Genomic DNA, 20,978 nt, shown 5'->3' on the forward strand with positions numbered 1-20,978 from the left:
TGGCAGTGGAACTAGTGCCACCGAAGTTCAAGGGAGGAGGGGTAACCAGGTTGAAGCAACACTTAACTGGTAATTCTGGCGAAGTATCTACGTGCCCCGCATGTCCAAAGGAGGTTCGATTGCTGATGAGGAAGAATCTCGCTGATTATAAAGAAGCGAAGGAGAGGGCTGCCAAAAAACAGGCGGAGGTGGAACGCCGAGTGGCAGAGCAACCTTTCTATCACTCCAGGAAGTCAGAGGAGGCCTTCACTTTAGATGACGAGGAGGCACAGATTCAGGCTGCCATGCAGGCGAGCTTGGATGATTAGTGGCAACAGGAGGAAATGGTCGGGCATAGGGCTTGATTTGGACCCTCGTTCTACGAGTCGGGCTTCGGTTATGCGAGAAGTAGGCCAGATACAGAGTTGCAGAGGACCTCAGTCAGAAAGGGCGTCAACAGAGACGGTGGTTGGATTGAATCTATTCTGGGTGCTTTTGGTAGCCGAAAGAAGTCATTCAGAGGGATTCCACTAGGAGCGGCAATCCATAATTTAGATCTGCATGCCCTCTCCAATAAAGAATCGAAGTAGTAGAGAGTTGACTCAATGCTGAAGAAAAATAAAAAGAAAAATATGTGGCGAGCTATTAGATTCCGATTTTACTTCAGCCACATCCCAGTGAATATGGCAGACAATATGTACTACAGGTCTGCCATTTTTTCCATACAAACTGCTGGTCCCGGTGTAGATCCTCCAGGCCCGAAGGACATCTACGGTGAGCAAGTGGCCTATATGTGGATAGCAATGTTATTAAATTCGTCCCATGCATCGACCTATTAAAGGCATTGGGTCCTTGGGTCATTAAACCAACTGGTGGATCAATGTCACACCCCAACCCGATTGCACGAGCCAAGCACATGGCAAAAGACTGCCATCCATTGGGTTTTATCCCTATAGGATATGCAAGGCTTGCCTTTATACATATAATTAACATATCAAAAATTTAGACAGTGGTACAACAACAATAACATTAAGTCTAGCATAATAATTCTAATAGTTCTAACCATGGAATGCTAAACTGTCCCGAACTGTTTGGTTTGGTACCAAGCTGTACTGATAATGGACCGGCACGGTTTTGCTTCTTGGTTCGAGAAACCCACGATGGAGGTGGAGAGGGTGAAGGAGAGAGTGAAAAAGAGAGAGAGGGGGAGGGAGGGGAGGAAGGGAGGGAGGGAGAGGGAGGGAGGAGGAGAGATGGAAGGAGGGTCGAACGAGGGCTTCCATCCTTGATTCCCCCATTTCAAACAAAATAGGGGCCCTCATTTTTTTCATTCGAAATGGGGGAACCAAGGGCTGAAACCCTCTTCTGGCTCTCTTTCGGCCTCCTCTGGCCCTCCCCCTCCCTCTCTAGCTCCGTCCCTCCCTCTCCCTCTCTTCCCCTATTTTGTTTGAAATAGGGGAATCGAGGATGGAAGCCCTCTTCGGCCCTCTTTTGGCCTCCTCTAGCCCCCCCTCCTCCCTCTCCCTCCCTTTCTTTCCGTCTCCGTCACCCCTCCTCGTCGGCTCTTCCTTTGTCGATATGCATCAGAATGGTACAACATAGGTACTATATCGCACCACTTGTACTGGTATTGCATATCTTGGTTCTAATAGTCTCATAAGACAAAGAAAATCTTATAAAGTCATTTATTTAAACAAGATACATGGGAAATTAACTAAACCCTAAATTTCTCTCCGCCTAGCCCATGAATCTCGTCCAACTACTCGGTATATGAAAAAAATCAAAGATAAATGAGCTAAAGTTCAATAAGTCACCTTTTATCTCTAATTGGATCAAGCATATGATATACGAGAAATATTAACTGTTTTTATGGTATAAAAACAAGGTTCGCCGTCTTCGTACTGAACCTCGTACTGGTATCATCCTATTATAATGTCGATATGTGGTATGGTACGAAATGACGATGCATATGCATACCGAGTGTTGGTATGGTATGAGATTGCGAACTGGTTCGGTACTGGTACGGTACGGTATGTTCGGTATGGTACGATACATCCAGTATAATATGATACATCCGGTACGGTATGATATTGACAAGTACAACAAACCTTGAATAAAAATTTTTAATTGTTAATAAAACATCTTGTCAACAGAATAAAATTTAAAAGAAATATGCATACCAACACAATTTTTAAAGTACTCAATGCGTCTGATCAAGGAAAAGATATCTAAATAAAAGAGGTAAAATCCACCTGCTCTCACTTAGCCTATGCGGCTACGACCACAATCAGCCTCGTGATAAGGTCCAAGAGAGACTAGTTCCTGAACATAAAACATGCTCTCAATCAGCAAGTACCAGTGATCAGGCCCAACTAGTTAGGCCCGAAAGGAGACTAGCTTTGAGTCACATGGAAAACATGGACATGATAGCATGTGCTACTGATCGGTCCTGCATGGCTAGGCTCGAAACGAAACTAGCTCTTGAATCATCGTATAGCCAATGATTGGCCCTGTTGGCTAGGCTTGAATTATAGTTAGACTAGAGAGCGATCCATACAATATCCATAGTCTAGTAACATAACCAATCCAAAAGCTATGGTTTTTGCAAACAATAATTAATCAACCATTTCGTACGGTATAGTCATGTCAAAATATATCAACACAAATTTTGATTCAGTATAATTCAATGTCAAGCTCAAGTTGGCCTTTTATACTTGATCCATAACCTTTAAAATTAATTTTCATGCAGAAAATTCACAATAATTATTTTGAACATAAATAAAATTATGCATAAATAATTTTTGCAATTTTTGATTTCAAATAACTTAAACTCATTATCCAAAGGTATGTATAAAGCTAGCAAATATTTTCACAATTAGGCCTTTTATGTCCAATACTTGTATTAGGTATCATTTTTTGTTTTTAAAATTAAAAAAACAATCCAAATACTTCTCAAGTACACTTTCCCGATACTACCAAAAATGTGGTGAAGTGCTTTTATTTCTTTTTTCATGTTAACCTTTCAATGGTGAATAGTCAATTTTGGAGTTTATAATGTTAATATTAGAAGTAAATATTTGGGTCTATGGATTTGAATTATGACAAAGGATAAGCTTGGAAAAATTGATGCTATCATGTAAGTATGGACTACATTATTTCAATTGCTCACTACTGCTTTTGGATTCTTTTTTATGTGCACACACATGTACATATCGTATCGTATTATCCATATCATATCGTAGCCATACCTACTTTTTTCAATATTTGTCGTATCAATGTATCCATATCGTATCGTTTCCATATCCTGTCTGTATCCATACTTTCTAGAAGCATAATAAAAAATTTTCAATTGACTAGACCTGATGATCAAGCCCAAAACAGTATGTGGCCAGGACCAATTGCACCCAGACCCAGTCTGGGGACATCATTCTCGTGCTAGAGACTGTCTCTAAATTAAATTGTAGACTTTCTGAAATTATTGAAGATTTTGAATTTGCAAGAAACCATGCATTTTATTCCTTATTCCTCAATAATATTTTAATTTCATAAAATTCTAAGATCTAGGTTATTTGCATTATAAAAGATATAAATTTTGCATCTTTTTTAGACATCTCCATCTAGTTTTGTATCTTATGATTTTTCTATACTATGAGCTGTTTAAATAATACACTCCGTTTCAAGTATTATTGTGGCTATTCAGGAAGTGAAACATGTCAGATCCTAGAATTTTTGAAGGGAAACTCAGATTCTTTCTTCTGCCTCCAAGTCATGTAGCATCTGCTATAAGTCTGTTCCTTGAATTGATGAATTAGGCTCATTCTGTAAGCATCACACTACCAATATTGTTTGATTAAGATTGTATTGAGAAGTCAAAAAGTAAATATACAAATGATTCGTTCTAAATTTAGCTGTCTATCAAAATGCATTCAAGAAAAGTTGGCTAACAACTGACTGACACGATAACCATGTATCACTGGTTTATTCTCCAGGATAATAATTAAGAAAAAAATGAGGAACATTTACTAAGTGAAGTGCCATGAAACACGGGATAACTCAGTTTTGTTTGTCACAACAAGGCTGTGATGAACCAGCAACTATCACTATTGAGACTAAGTCTGTACTCCTTGTTACTAAAGACTTGTACGACTCTGGAGAAATAAGAGTACCTCCTGGACTATGTGATTTATGCAGACTAAGATTGCATGATGTTGACATATGCAAAGTACTGTTTAATATTTTCAGGATTTCTTGTTTGAAAATTAATTATCTATTTGCTGTTGAGAATGATCAATGTGCAATGCATGCACAGTCATATTATAGAAATTTTATGTGGTCAGCTAGCTTATGGTTTTAAACTTCTAGTTACTCGGATAGGGAAAATTGTGAAAGAGCTTTGGAACATAAGTGGGGGATACAGATGCAAAAGACGTTAGGCAGAACTTGAATGTTAGTTCATAAGTGAAAAATGTTTTCTTGTAACTGTGTCTTTTGCTTGCCTTGTGTATGTACAATAATAGGTACCAAGGCATTCTATTAGCATTAGATATAGTAGATGGTCAGTTTATTTGACGTCAGAAAGGCACCCGATAGAATTGCCAAATAGAGGTTTATTGGAAAAGACGGTAATATCACATATATTACATGAAATCCACATATGGAGCGAGCTATGCAGGGATCTTGCAACACGAGGAGATTGAGTTGTAGTACATCATATGACGTGCATTATTTTGACACATAAGCTCCATTCCAGTGAAGTAGAATCACTAGAGTAGTAGTGAAGGGATTAAACAAATATGCAAGGCTGAACAACTAGCTTACAAAATGCAACAGGAGATTTTTTTCCCCCAATTCACAATGTTGACAGAAAGGAGGAAAAAAAATTAATGTTCTAGTAGCTGAATGTATCCGCCAATTTTCTACTTTGTTCTGTGTTCATCTTTATGTGATGATAATGAATCAAATTTTTTGTACAAGGACTTGCCATTTAATTTTATCAAAGCAATAACCTTGGATTCGGTCGGTAAAGATGCTACACCTTTGCTGGACAAGTAAGTCAAAGGTGAATTTTTGCAACTGTTGATTTACACAAGAAAGGTGCACGCAAGCAACATCTTTTTTTACTTCCATCTCTATTTTGAATCTGTTAGGCTGGTTCTTTCTTTGCTACCATTTTATCTTATCTTGCAATTATGGCGGAAATGCAAGTTACATCTGATTGTCAAATTCCAGAAGGATGCAAACCAGGATTTGCAAATTTCAGCATCTGACTTATAAGAATGAGACTTGGTATGTCTCTATAAATACCTCTTTTGGGTAGGATCACTTGTTGAAGACTTCGTCTTATAAAAATGGGTTTCATTCATTTTATCTTGGATGTTTAATTATTTAGTAATGAAGTTAATGCCTTTGATCTGCATTCTTGTAAAACCATAAATAATGTCTGTTTCTCAGCTAATTGATAGTCGATGATCCATGTAAGCATCTAAATCACCTTTCGTACTTCATAAATTTCTTGAATAATCTGTTGTGTACTGACTAAAGCCCCACTTAAAAACTGGCCATGGATGCAAATTTTGCAGATTTGAATGCTAGAACTGGAAGAAAAAAAAAAAACAGCTCTTAGGAATGTGGAAGCACCAAAAAAGTATTGATAAAAATTATAAGATAATAAACAATTAAAATTTTCCTATTGGCTTGTTGTGTTTGAAAAATTAGAATCATGTGGGACTACAAGTGTGATGAAACTAATATTAAATTTCGGAATCTAAGTCGACAAAAGAGTTTTAGCAAAAAAATTTCTGCTGCTTATTCTCTCGTTAAAAGAATAATGGACATCATTCCTGGGAAAGAAGACACTGTAAGATTCTTTTTAGGCTTCATTTAAAGATTGATAGAACTGGACTGGAACTTGACTTGAACTGTTCTTGTAGACCTGAACAAGGGGAATTTAACCCCAGTTTGAATATGCTCAATCCCGAAATTGCGTTGCAAATTGTTCGACTTTTTCTGGGACAGAGCTAATGAAGGAAATTTGCATAATTAAGTCGTGTATCATGTAGAAAAGCAAATTATTAAAAAATCATCGAACACATTTTAACTCGGGAATACCAACAGCGTCATCAGGCACGTCATCCGCCCTTGAGCGTAAACTTAAAAAACATGTAAATTGCCGTTTAAGTCCCACTTCAATAAAATTATTCCTCTCACAACCCTAGTGGCTTTTTTTTTCAGTAATAGAAATCCAGGCAGCTTCAACTCATTGGTGTCAAATTCGAAAGGTAACATTTCTCTTAGGATATATTTCCTCTTTTCGGAAGGCAGGTATCTTCATATTTTTTGAAAAATTGCTAGCTAATTGAAATTTATTTAATATCCTGGTGGAAAGAAAGATGGAGACTTTCTCAAAGAAATTTGAAAGCAGCTTTTTTTTTCTTTGTTTTTTTCTCATATGGATGAAAAGTTCATGCAAAAGAGGATATAGAATCATTCCTGGGAGATTTTTTGCTACCCAAGACATTTGCTGCGTACAATCAGATAAAGAAAATAATAAAAAAAGCTGGGTGTTGATGCCAGGAAGCTGGATTTGAATCATGCCCTTACCCGAATTTGACCCGGTTTCCAGTCATCCCAGTTCTAAAAAGGAAAAAAGTAAAATAATATTTAATATAATAATTAATAAAAAAAAGAGAATTGTAGGATGAATAATTGGCACAAAAAGTTCTTTGTTTTCTTGCCTACAATCTGCTCTGTGGATCATGAAAAAGTTGCAGAGTTCAGCATGCATGTTAGATCAAGGTGGGAAGCTGGACTCAAAAGTTGATAGAATCTAGTGCATCACATGTGCTGGGCTCTACTTTATGTAGGGCCTTGGTTTTTTTTTTTTTTTTTTTAATGATAATATGTAGGGTCTTTGTTGATCATCTATCTTGGCTAAATAGCAAACACACTCTGGAGCCAGTGTGTTAGATTTTCATCGACAGACAAGGTGGGATCTCCAATGCCGTGGCTCTAGGTGGAGAATGGTACGAGGTATGAGGGTTTATCTATAATGATTAGTTTATAACATCGCTAGTATTATTATGAGAGAAGCTTTTGTTGACCATATTTTTCTTTATAACCCAAAAACCCTATGAAAATGGGCTAAGTTTATTTCTGAAGACCAGAAAATAAAAAAGTGAAAGTTCAAGAGCCCCACTTTTTTTCTATCTTTTAATATTTCCATTACAATCAAAAAAATTACAAACATCCATGTATCCTATGGGTATCACATATGCAGGATGTTAGTAGCGGAAACTCTTGGAGTCAGGCACGTGAAATCGAGCTCTCAAAAGTAAAACATTAGCAGGTAATATTGATTTAATTGTAACCATTGTATGTCTCGTTTTTTTCATCTGGGAAGGGCATGCAGATGCAGTAATTCGCAACACCATTCTAGTTATCTATGGCTAAATTACCAATTCAGTACACTTGTAATGGAAAAGCAAACAATATTAAATTGCTAATTTAATATTAAAAATATTTCTAAATATCTCAAAATCAAAAAAAAAAACATTTTCTATAAAAAAGGTTTCCATATATTCTTTTAATAATATATGAATACTCCAGTCTCTAAGCCTCCCTTAATCCATCTTGCCCTCCATGTTTATATATGGATAGGCTAATACTCTTCATTCTTTTTGCCCCTTTTTCTGGTTGACAATGATGATTTTTTTTATTTGATGCAACGGTGATGAAGGTGATGATAATTAACTTTCTGATTATAAAAGTAGTGCTTAATCTAAATGGATGTATGCGTGAATGACACGTGCATGTGCTACGTATCACATAAATTTCGGAGTTGTGTGGGTGTTACGGGACTTTTGGTGTGGAATCAACATAGCAATGACCAAATCATGCGATACACAACACATGTTACCGTCCTCAACTTACACACACATATAGAGTGGGCATCATATAGTAAATACCACAGAGTTTATGCCTGAAGTCAACATTCCTCCTGCGTTGGAAGAAGAATCAGTTCAAATGCATTTCATTGCGAGCCTTTCAAGGAGAACAGAATATTGATAGGAGTAAGATATGGGGCTAACTGGCGTTTGCCATTTTTCGCTGTCATGCAATGATAATTTTTTGTTTTGAAGCTCATTCAATAAGCCATCACAAAAAGACATGAAACCCTTCAATGAAATAAAGTCACGATCCCATGAATAGACTAGTTCCAAACTTTTACATGTTTTGACATAGATATTGTGGCGAGGAGTTGGTTGTTTCCATTACACAACTAGCAACATATGAGGTTCTTTTAATATGTAAAGCCAGAAAAGCTTGAAGCTGCACACGTGGGCATGTGGATGCGTTGTTGTTTGATTTGATCTTAAAATGTGACTTGTTATGTAAGACATGACTTACGTTCGAGATTCTGTTTATCAAAATATAGGAATTGTACAGCAACTTCTCTCTACCTTGAAATGATTGTTGGAAATCTAGAACTTTATTGATTTTGCTATGGAGGTAAATACTGTTGGAGAAATATTGCATAAAAATTGCTATATTATTATTTTATATAAAAATAAATCATTAAAATGAATTTAGAAAATTGAAAAGAGTTTGCCTGCATAGAGGCGTGTAATGTACACTGCCCTAAAAATATGATTCATCCCCTACGTATGGGTTTGTGGCGATCTTATCCCCAAGGTATAACAATTCGGCTCAACTCGATCCTCCTCTAACGAGCACGATCGTTGGGGAGGTTTGACCCGATCGACTCCTTCAGTTGTGCGAAAAATAAAAAAAAGATAGGAATTAGAAATTAGAAAAATAAAAGAACTATATTCGTGGAAGAAACTCGTGGGAGGCAGAGTATCAATGAAAAAGAGAGAGAGATTGGATTTTTTTTTAAAAGATAGATATCTAATCTCGCTTACTAACAATTCCTGTTCAAACTGACTTCCATCAAAATCTTTGCTACCAAAGCACTAACAAAGGTCAAGTTATCATCTTTCTGTCCTTTCTTAGACTCAAAACCATCGACCCTAAAGTCTCGTTATCGTTGTACGTGAAGGGAGTTCTCTTAGCATGCCAGTGATTTTACCCTTTTTAAAGAATTAATCCTGAAGGAGTCTATTTATAGACTCTATCTAGAAGACTGATATGGTACAACATTTTTGAAAATACGATATTTTAGAAACACCACATCGCTACGGAAATCAGAACCAACGTTCTTTTTTCAGACGTTATTTTCAGAATAGTCGCACCTCTTATGAAAGAGGCATTTAAAGAAAAGGATAAAAGCTTTGACCTATATTTTAAAATATCTAAAATTTAGAAAATAAAGCTAGTATATTTGTTTTTTTAAAATTATTTTTTTTAAAGTTAAAACTCTAATAAATACAACCATGATTATTAACTGCTTTTTTTAGTTGGCATAAGTAACTAAAATTATATTTAGTCGCAAAAAAAAGTAAAATCACAAGCGGCAAGGGTCCTTTGTTTTCGTATGAGAGATGGGGTTTCCTAATGGAGTAAAAGATAATCATTAATTTGAAGGTAAAATATTTTTCATATTTTCAACTACAGATATTTTCAAATGAAAAAATAAAATGAGAATGGAGAATTAGGTGTTGGGTAGAATAAGGTTATTCTGCATATGCATATATAGGACATCATCAAGTTAAGAAGAAGAGGTGCAAGATGATTTTTGTCATTACATCAATTACCGAAATTTTGAGATGAGTTCTCTGCAATATATTTCCATTATTTATGTGTTCAATGAAAATATTCTACCTTATACAAGTATACTGCTCTTTATTTCTATCTCTAAGGACTCAGTAAAACAAGGGGGTGTATCACTAAGGAAATGAATATATGGAGCCAGAGGACGTGTCCCAACCCCGGGTAATCTTTCCTCTATGGAGCCATCAAAATTTTGCCCTCACAATGGCTTGGGGAGGGGGCACCCTTATTCCTTGGATGTTTAGATAAAAAGAACGGATCTACTCTTATTAGATGTGTTATCGGGTCAAACCGAGTCTAGGCATAATGTTGGTGCCTGGGGTCACAACTTAAAACTTCATGCCAAAGCTATCCTAATAACAAGACTGATATTGGATGATCTGAGATGTTAATGAGCTTGAAGCTTGGCCGGGATATTGAACTATTTTGGTGCTTGGATTAGGGGTCAGTAGTTCACCCATGGGTCAAACATAGTTGACTCATTGACTTGTAACATCATAAATAAATACCTGAATATAATTAAAAAATATTTTTTGCTTTATGCCCTTATATATATTTGAAATTGGATAAATATCCTTTCTCACAAATTTGCTGTTTACATGTATACCCTTATTAATTACTCTAAAATTACGTGTATACCCTTCCAAATTTATGACTTGCATGTATATCTTTATAAATTCTTTATTTTTATATGTGCACTCTTATAAATTACTTCTCGTGGCACGTGTGCCCTTAACTTAATAAAGTCAAACATGCAAAAAGAAATAATTTACAAGAAAATATACACAAAATAGTAAATCTGTGAGAGTATATATGTAAATAACAAATTTACAAGTGTATATATGCAAATTCAGAAATTTATGATGGTATATATGGAAAAAGAATAATTTATAAGGGTATACATATAAATAGCAAATGTGCAAGAGTATGGAAGCAATTTTAGATAAATAAGAGTGTATATATGCAAAAAGAATTCCAATTAATAAATAATTTATTTGAATAAGATGTATAAACATGAAACATTTTATAATAATTATAACTCTTTTACTTACGTAGCATCTAACACCATGAGAGTTATAAAAAACTCACAACTTATTTTTGCAAGGGAAAATAAAAAGAATATGCATTGACATATCCTAGAACTAATTAAGGATAGTAATAAAAATGGTGCGAGATGAGAACTTGATGAGTATTGTTACTAGGGCTAGGACTGAAATCTAATTCTTTAGGGTAAATTAAATAGTAAAACAGTAACTTTTATTTCTGTATGCATTTGAGCACCATTGAAGTTGTTGATCTAATCGGGTTGAAATGGACTGACAATAGCAGAATGGGCGACTAATCATTCCAAATCAAAGGTTTACATGAAATCTTGGATTTTGAGGCTTTGGAGTTGACCAGACATATAAAGATCTGCATGTCATGAATTGAGGTGGTTGATCTAGTCTACAGACCCTTGCATCAATAGAGCTGAGGGAAGTGTCTCATTTCCTCCAGAATTGGTCAAAAAAAAAAAAAAAGGAGCTAGTCCACTGACCTGCCTAGGTCTTAGAAAACATCTTTGTGGTGTTTTAGATTGAAGCCTCAGCCTGGCCCAAACTTGTTTTAGATTTACAAACCTAAACCCAGCCCAGACGAATAATTGTTTCGATTTAAGCACTACTTGGCCACCTCGGTCATCACCTCCCCTTCCCCGCCGCTGACCCCCAGAAAGCTTCCTCTTTCTCTTCTACGGGGCCTCACCGCTACCTCCGACCTCAACACCGTCCATTCCCTCTTCGACGATATCCCCAAAGCTTTCACCTTTACCGGTGGCGAGCCCTCTCCGGGGAGCGTTGACGTTGGCGCGCATGACCGACAGTTGGGGATGGCGACGGCCCGGGAGGAGGACGGAAAGGGCGGGGCGGAGTACATGACGGTGGGATTGCCTCGAAGCGACGAAGAGCGCGGTGGCCGCTCGCGGAACTAACGGAACTCTGTTGCTTCCCATCTCCTCCCTCGTAATTATGCATTAAGACGTACTAGGACTAACATAGCACGTTTCAAATTGTGTATATATACAATGTACGTACTATAGAAGACTCGGTGCATAGAATCCAACACCTCTATATTTCCATCCCCGTGGGCCCAAAATAGGAGTGCAAGAAACCAAACAAAGTTGAAGGTGGACCAGGCATTGTATATAAGAAGTTGTTCTCTTCCATATAACTTGTTCTCTAGGGAGAGAGAAAAAATTGGGAGAGACAGAGACAGAGAGGATGAATGTTTATCTGAAGATTCTAAACACTAAGAATAACATCACTAGGAAAACTGAAAGCCATTTCTATCAATGGTCTCTTCCTCAATTATTTGCTCTCCTGAAAACGATATATACAACAAAGCATTGACTGAATAAAGAGACTCATGATCATCCAGCATGCATCATATCTCTTTCAGACTACTTTGGAGCCTTGCTGGCCACATATCATTGTCATTTATTCAGCATGCTCTCTCCACCAACACTTCGATCAAGCTTTATATATATATATATATATATATATATATATATATATATATATATATATATATATATAACCGTAGCTCTCCTCTTATCATAGATCAAGCGAAGATTATCGTATATCTGAAATGACAGCAAACCAAGACAGGGATTTGCCGTCAACTTGTTCTCATGTCAACAACCACAGCCTTGTAAAGCAAAGGGGAATGGACACCGAGCAAACATTGGACGCATGGGTCCACAACCACATGTTTGCAACGCAAGATCAAATTGAGGATTGACTTGACGTCCACATGCAAGCGAATGATGATCGATGAGTGAAAGTATGCCGCAAACCCCGTTCGAGTTCTGCTAATAGTTGCTACTTTGTGTCTCTCATAACGTGATCTACTTTTTCTCTCTCAAACGCATGAGGCCAATCGAGAAGTTTCCACCCACAAAGCCGAGTGCATAATAGTCGAGTTTTTTTTTTTTTTTTTTTCATAACCTCCCAGCCACCAATTTGCAAATAAATTTGTGTCCATGCCATCTTATATTAAGAGATGCTTGCAAGGAAATTTCTATATATATGAATGCGTTGGATTTATTCGTCGTTACTGTTGCCATGTTATTCAGTCATTTTGGCATCACTCTTGGATTGTCATGACTTCATATGTATGATGCCATGCATGGACCAAAAAAATTAATAGTTGTGGAAGAGAATAACACGTCATTTTAAACGCACCATTAATAAAACTATATATAAACTTTAAATTGGTGTCTAAAGCCATCCTGTCAATAGGACTTGAGTCTCCACTGACTCTTCTCAGAGTCAGAGTGGAGGACCCAAGTTTGAATCCTATGTGGTGCCCATTCTCACTGTATTTTCAAAACTAGTGTCTAGATCCATATCCTGTCGACTTGTGCATGTTGTGGCGGATAGAGATGGAGTGCATTTGAGGGACTTGTGCATATCCTGTCTAGAACATTTGCAAATTTTCCGTTAATTTCCAGTCCTAAAAAATTGCATGGTAGGTCCGAAGAGCAAAAAGATAGCATATTTGTATGGAATACTCTATGTGCATGTATAGAAGACAGCATTGATATGTTGATGTTGATTGAACGGTGACACAAACCATTCAATACAAAATATAGCTGTTATCCACTGATCAAAAATACAAGCGCCATGATCTTCTAGAATAGCTTCTTAGCTTCTCAGAGGAGAACAGATCACATTCACTCCTCTTAGCAGTAGTCTAGGTGTAGTGGTATGTTCTCACTCTGTACCTAACTTGGTTAAATGGTTGAATCTTGAGTTCAGTGGCAGTGCCAAACAGAGTTCTAGTAACATTTATTTTAAAGGTGGTTTTGTTCTTTAATAGAAGTTTGCCAGAATGTTGGGAAATGGATATTAATTCTTGTAATGCCACATGGAGTGATGAAGCATTTCTTGCACGTAGAAAACCATTACAAGCTCACATTTAAAAAAAAAAAGACGAAATACATCTTTTACTTGGATATAGAAAATATAGGTCCGCTCTTCTCTGGGGAAGCTAAGTCTTGTTGCGGTCTAATTAATGATGATATAAGGATACAAACCTCTAATTATTTGTCTATAAAGCTTACAACAACCTCTTACCTTCCTAACCATCCACACCTTCCAAACTCCTATTTATCTCACACACTCTCTCTCTCTCCCCCCGCTCTCTCCTCGCTTCTTTCCCATGGTGGAAGAAGCTAACAGGATGGATAAGAGCATAAACAGCAGCCAAGAGACTGAGGTGAGGAAAGGCCCATGGACCATGGAGGAAGACCTCATCCTAATCAACTACATAGCAAACCATGGTGAGGGTGTTTGGAACAACCTCGCTCGGTCTGCAGGTTTCTCGTCTTCTCTCTTCTCTTCTGCTTCATCTCGGCCTCTCTCCATCTTGCTGGCGACTTTCTGTTATCTTTTCTTCATTATTAACTTCTTGTGAAGGTTTGAATCGCACGGGGAAGAGCTGCCGGCTTCGGTGGCTGAACTATCTGAGGCCCGATGTCCGGCGGGGGAACATCACGCCGGAGGAGCAGCTGCTGATCATGGATCTCCATGCCAGATGGGGAAATAGGTGAGCCCACGTTCAAATGGAATGGAAGTCTGTCAGTTTGGAAAGAATTCATGGTTCTTATAAGGAGCAAGAGCCATGGCCATGGCAACATATATATGTGTGGACAGGATGATAGGCCTATTGATCACTCGTCTGTATTATACTATTACCCAGTAATTAGTGCATAAGAAACTAAAAGCATGGCCATGGCTACATATATGCGGATAAGATGCTTAGCTTATTAATTACTTGTTTGTATTTCAATGATTTGTGCATGGTCTCTAGCTCTCTCTCTCTCTCTCCCCCCTCCCCTCTCTACTTTCATTTGAAAGAACACGTGCATGGAATTTTGGACCCAAAGAAACTGGCAAGGGCTACTTCTCGCTCACAACACGAATTCACTATTTTTCTCACAATGGAAAAATATCTATCTTTTGGAACTTGGATGTGGATGTGGATTTTCCATGTCAATCAAAATAACCGCTTGGAGAGAAATTTCCAACAAAGAACACCTTTTTGTTACCGTAGTACAATGATCATGAATACTTCATTTGAAAAATTAGCCATTATTCCTTGTCTTTCTATAATTCACGAAATATTTCTTTATTGTATGTCTCATAATATAGTTTCTTCTCGCAGTCATAAGATAATTATATTGAGAAAGTTTTATAAATCTTAACATCAAAAAAAAGAGCGAAAAAGTTGCATAAATCAAGGTGCATCTGCATGAATGATGATATATTAGTATATTATTTATGTAACTTCGAGAAAATATAGTTTGCCATCCCAATAAAAAGAAAAAAAATCATTAAAACATAAAAAAATCCGTAGCCTTCAAAATTTAAATTTTGCTAGCCTTAAAACATTTCCACCCCCTTATTATTAGCAATAAATCACAAAAAGTACTTGGATGTTGAAATCACACTTGCATTGGCCATGCAGTTGAGGTGATAATACAATGAAAACTAAATAAATGTTTCCTCATTAGGAATGGCTGCAGGTATCACATGCTAAAAATGAGAAGATATTATCTATCATGCATCAGCTCTCAAATCATTTCCAATATACTTGTAAAATATCCCCATAATTGCATATATGCACCATATTGGTTCTTGCACATCACCATGCATCATCCATGCATCATCCATGCACTTGAGGTAATTATAATCATCTCTGATAATTTCTGTCTTTGTTTTCTGGCAATGAGGTGGTCAAAAATTGCGAAACAGCTGCCTGGGAGGACCGACAACGAGATAAAGAACTACTGGAGGACAAGAATACAAAAGAAGGTTAAGCAAGGCGAATCCTTTGACTACCAGCAAGCGATGGTTACCGATGAAACTAGCACCAGTAACAGCACCAGCCAAACAAACAGTGTTGAAGATGTTGGGCTTCAGCCGAGTTACGCTCAAACCCAGGTTACCAATCCTGATGCACTTCCACCTCATTTCTCCAGTACTGAATCCAGCGATAACTTCTGGTCTGTCGAGGATTTCTGGTCAATGCAGCAATTCAATGGCGATTAAATAAAGAGAGATCATGCTTATGGATAATATTGATGATGGTAATTATCCTCTAGCATAAAAGTAATATTGTTACACTAAGTATTTGGTTACTGTACAAAATAGCTATGGTTGAGCTTAATTATGTAAGGATTGTGAGATATAATGATCATGCTTGGCTTCTATTAGTTATAAGTTTGGTGTAAGCGATTGGTTTTAGTTATGATTACAATATATGATGGTTAATTTCTAGTGAAAAATTATATTTATGCATGCATGTTTGAATAAAGTAGAATTCAAGTCCCCTCTCCCTCACCACCCTCCTTTTTTTTTGGAGCAAATTGCCAGTTCCTGCAGTTACTAAGATTGAGCTTATACGTACCATCTATGGTTGTAAAGTCTAAGTTTTTATTATTGGCCCACCTGAAAATTAAGCACATGTGGATACTGAAGGGTTTGCTCATTACTGGCTGCTAAGAACATGGACGCAAATTTGGCATCATCTCGACACCTGCATCACTTTGAATTTTAAAAATTTCGATTCTTAGAATAATCACTATCAATCTTATAGTTACATTTGCATGGTTATTGTGTTGATTAGTATTGCTCGTCAATAAAAATGACAATAACTAGTAAATTGAAAGATGAGAATATAAAAACAAAAATATTGAGAAGAAAAGAGGAATAGATGATCGATCTTTATCCCGTTTCATAATCACTAAATCATGTTATTATCTTAATAAGAAACTATTGCTGCATCTCAAACTTAGTTACCCAAAAGACTTTTTTTTCCCCTACGTGACAAGCTCAGGCATGAATCAAAGCATACATGCACGCGCATATGCACATGCATGCCCCCACGCATGCCCCCTCTCTCAAACATTTTCCACCACTCAACTGAGACCTCTGCCAACCTAGCCATTCATAGCGTACCGGATCCCACCTTTAAGCATTGGCCATTTTTGTGCCCGGCCATGAGAACTTAGATATAAGAAAGGAGCCTAACTATTAGGTATTACATTGTTGGTTGCACCGACTGGCCTGATCGATCATGTGCTTGTCCAACACCATCTGTGGGGACCTTAATTTAATTAGGTCCTATAATAACGCGGCTTTGATCTCTTGTAGATATTTATACGGCCAATCTAGAACATTGGTGTGGAGGAGTTGAGATCCACTGCAACAATTTAGAGAATTAGCGGCACATTTTTACCATAAAACCGCCACTGCAAGACACTTTAGGCAACATTTATTCCAGCAATTTTTCTCCATCATCACCTCCGAGTTTTGTTGAAAATCATCCTTATCCACGGTGAAGTAAAGGTGGCTGAGCTCCTCTTTCGCCTAAAACTCCCAAAACCCAAAAAAACCATCCAACAAACCGTATCCAAGAAAACCCTAAAACTCCCAACCTCTCTCGTCTCCCTTCCTCCTTTCCTTGGATTTTCTAAAACGGTTCGTAGGGATGTTTCGTTGCTCCTACTCTAGTAAGCCTCCAAGAAGAAAAACCATCGGTGGCCAAACTGGTCTAGCTCGTAGTTGCTCAAATATCCATCCTCTAGCAGCCAAACTGCTTATCGCTTATTTTGGTATGCCTTCTATTGTAAGAACCTATGTGAGCATGTGTTTAGTCCTATATCAGTTATTCACTGGAGAGATCTTGGATATTTATACAGGACTAAAGAGCTAAAAAAATATCTTTTGACTAGCTATTTTGGATGAGGTCCTAAGTTGTTACACCTACTTACCCTTCCCTTCACGGCTCAAATATCCATCCTCCTGCGTCCCAACCTCACTATCAGCCCAAGGCCACCGCACATGAAAGAATAACAGAAGAAATCAAAGGACCCCCATCCACCTATAGGTCATGATCTCCTCATCCTTCCAATCTTTTGGCACTGCAAGTCATGATCTCACCAGAAGGCCGGCCACCGTCTAAGGTGAAGCTTCTACTCTGTTTTGGCAGATAAAAATGTTTGTAGGTCGATCTAAATGAGATAAACGGGATGAGGTTTACCGTTTGGTACGAAGATGGACTCTTTTGTTTTTCATTATCTTTTGGAAAAAGCAAAGATGAAATGATTTATGCTATGTGTTTTAGCTTTACGTTCTTGCTTTATATTTCAGTTAATGCTACAAGTAATGGAACGTTAGGAATTGCAATAGTTGGCCCTGCCTCACTTTTGATGGCAGTTGTACGCTGAGAGCAGCTAAGGGGATATACTTACAAATGAGAAATGAGATATGAGCCGCTTAGGTTGACTGCGTTAAGAGGTAAATCAGAATTCATGTAGGTCCAACGATAATTACAAATGAGAAATATATAAGAGGAAACCAAAGGATCAGAGGATGTCTTAAAGCAATACTTTGCACTTACTTGAGAATCTTTTTTAGTATAACCAATGCAGCCAGTGTCGAGAATTTCTAAGGTGAAAGGATATCCGAACCACAGGAAAAAATGAGGGTTTACTTATTATAATGAGTCACTGATCCGTGGCCACAAGCGGGAAGCCTTTCTGCTGTGTATCAATGTGTTCGAAGAAACATCCCCAACCGCGTTTCCTTCATGCATCCTCTATAGCCATTCTGTAAGGTGTTTTAGCTCAAAATTTACTGTATAAGTTCTTCAAGTTCTGCTGTCACAGTCAGAAACCTCTACTGGAAGAACAGTCCTCTGTTCAATGACATTCTTTTTTCACACAGTCCTCTGTTTAACAGCTACTGGAAGATTATGCACAGCGGTCAAAAGCACTACTAAAATGTATTCCCAGCGGTCAGAACCGCTGCTAAAAGTATAAAAAAAAAAACTTTGGTGGTGGTTATGACCACTGAGTAAAGTTTTTGCAGCGGAGGAAAAACGCTGCTCAATTCTGAGAAACCCCTCTGCTGAAACTTCGCTTTCCCCAGCAACAGCACATTTACCAGCGGCATAGCAGCAGCTGAAAAAATCGCTAGGAAAAGTTTTCCCAATTTCTTGTTGTAGTGAGTGGTCATGAGCCACAAGTTGTAGAGGGGGGTGGTAGGCAAAGGGGTGAGGGGTGCACATGCTCTATTTGGGCAGTTAAGGGAGGGTTTGGCGTCTCTTTCGTCTCAGAAGGTAGGGTCTTTCACGAAGGTGACGTTGAGTTGTTGCTATTCCTGGAAGGATAATAATCCCTTTGGTTGATGGGCTCGTTACCTGCCCAGTGTTGTCAGAAAGTGGTCGAGAGCATGGGCCTCATGGCCTTCTGTTTTGTTGGAGGGGTAAAACGTCCCCATCGCATGAGTGAATGAGAGGAACTTTAAGGACTGAGAGTTGGAATGAGATGCCCAATGCGTGTGGTAAGGAGAGAAGATGGGAATAAAAAGGGATTGTGTTTTATGAATGAGATGCCCAAAACATTCCTGCCGAGATTCGGTTTTCACTATTATTTAGCGAGATGGAGTTGAATTGACACATTGTGTTTTATGAAATAAAAACAGATGAGAATACTAGGCCTTGTGGGTAAAAGTATTAGACCAGTATCTAAAATAAGAAATAATAGGACTGTGCGGGTGTGTGTTTAGTTCCACATCGGTGATTCACTGAGTAGATCTTGGATACTTATACAGGATTAAGAAGCCCAAATAATACCTTTCGGTTAGCTATTTTAGGCGTAATTTTAGATTGTTACAAATGATATCAAAGCGAACGCGGTCCATAGCCTATATGAACTAGGAAACACTGCAACACAAGTTCATAAAGATTGACTAAAAGCCGATCGTGGTGCTTGTGATTAGATTTGAATGGATTTGAATCCTTAGCTCGATGAAAATATCAGGGCTTGAATAAGGAGAGTATGTGAGAACCATTGTGGGCGTGTGTTTAGTCCCACATTGATTATTTGCTGAGAAGATCTTGAGTATTTACCTAAGACTAAATAACAAAAAAATATTTTTAAGCTAGCTTTTTTGGCTGAGGTCCTGAATTGTGACATAAAATGGTATCAGAGGGAATCGGGCCCATAGTACATGTAGACTAGGAGATACTGCAGCACAGGCTTATTGAGGCTGACCATAGACCAAACGTGGTGCTTGTGATTAGATTTGAATGAATAGAATTCTTATGATATAGATTTTTTTTTTTTTTTTCTCTGAGCAAAACTGTAGGAGAGGCCACCACTTACGACATAGGATTTGGGATTGTCTTATAAGTAGGATTTTACTTTAACCATGTATACATATTTATTTACTTATGACACTCGGCTCTGTTCTGTTCAACTATGAAATTTTACTCAATCTTCTGAGACTCGTACCACATTCAAAATGAATCCTCCTAGTGTTACATCAAGAGACCTAAATGCTGGGAAGTTTTATGAGGATCTCGACGATGATGATGAATGCAAAAGGTTACGATAAGCAGCACGAGTTCATAGCTTTCCTGAGCTAGCGAGAGGGGGGTTGCAAAAGTGAAAGCTCTCTAAACCCAGCAGGACAACAAAGATTTCTTCTGGGCAAATGAAAATAAAATGCAGCGCCCTGGCCAAATGCTCCTCCTAACCCTGAAAAGATGTCCACCCAGCTATGACGAGCTCCCTACTACATGGTCTTATCCGTTCTTCCATATTGGGATGAAGCTTTCCTTCATATTAATTCTTCTCCAAGCCCCCCGAAATTAATTGCCTGAGCTAAATGACTGCATTCTTCTTTCCTCGATGTAACTTTACTGACTGGTGCTTGGCCCGCTCTGCTGGCTGTCATCTTTTGCTCGAAACCTCATAAGATAATACTACCACTTCGGCTTCCATGGTTTTCGTGAGTAGCATCATTGGTCTGTGGCACAATTGGATGTGGCATGCGCTTGGCAGAAGGATAGAACGGCTGTACGAGGTATATAGCACATGATGAAGGCGAAGGAACCCTAGGACTCGGTGAAGATATGTGGCGAGGATGTATGGCTTTCTATTGCCACCACGGAAAATTAATCCAGTTGCTTCTATAGTTTACTCATCAACTCCCAATTCTGACTAGGACCAGCATTTCTCGCCCTACATCAATATGACACCAAGAAAGGATGAAATGAGAGCTTCTTATGAAGAAAAATGATGCAATCTTTAGCTAAAAACACTTCGCTGAAGTTCTCTATAGCTAGTATAAACAAAACCAGAGTAAGCAAACCTTAAATATCCAAAATTAATGGTATCAAAGAAAGCAAACAAAATGACAAATGTTTCTACTCATATA

General features: G+C 37.8%; 1 protein-coding gene across 1 annotated transcript; it reads left to right on the forward strand.

Annotated features, from left to right (window-relative positions):
• Positions 1-13,819: 13,819 nt before the first annotated feature.
• On the forward strand, positions 13,820-16,036 carry LOC103723368 (MYB-like transcription factor EOBII). The gene is made up of 3 exons (XM_008814260.3): positions 13,820-14,065; positions 14,166-14,295; positions 15,482-16,036. Exons 1-3 carry the CDS (start codon positions 13,909-13,911, stop codon positions 15,798-15,800), a joined length of 606 nt encoding a protein of 201 aa, XP_008812482.1. The 5' UTR covers positions 13,820-13,908; the 3' UTR covers positions 15,801-16,036.
• Positions 16,037-20,978: the final 4,942 nt, after the last annotated feature.

Source organism: Phoenix dactylifera, chromosome 4 (assembly GCF_009389715.1).
Source record: "Phoenix dactylifera cultivar Barhee BC4 chromosome 4, palm_55x_up_171113_PBpolish2nd_filt_p, whole genome shotgun sequence".
Taxonomy (NCBI): Eukaryota; Viridiplantae; Streptophyta; class Magnoliopsida; order Arecales; family Arecaceae; genus Phoenix; species Phoenix dactylifera.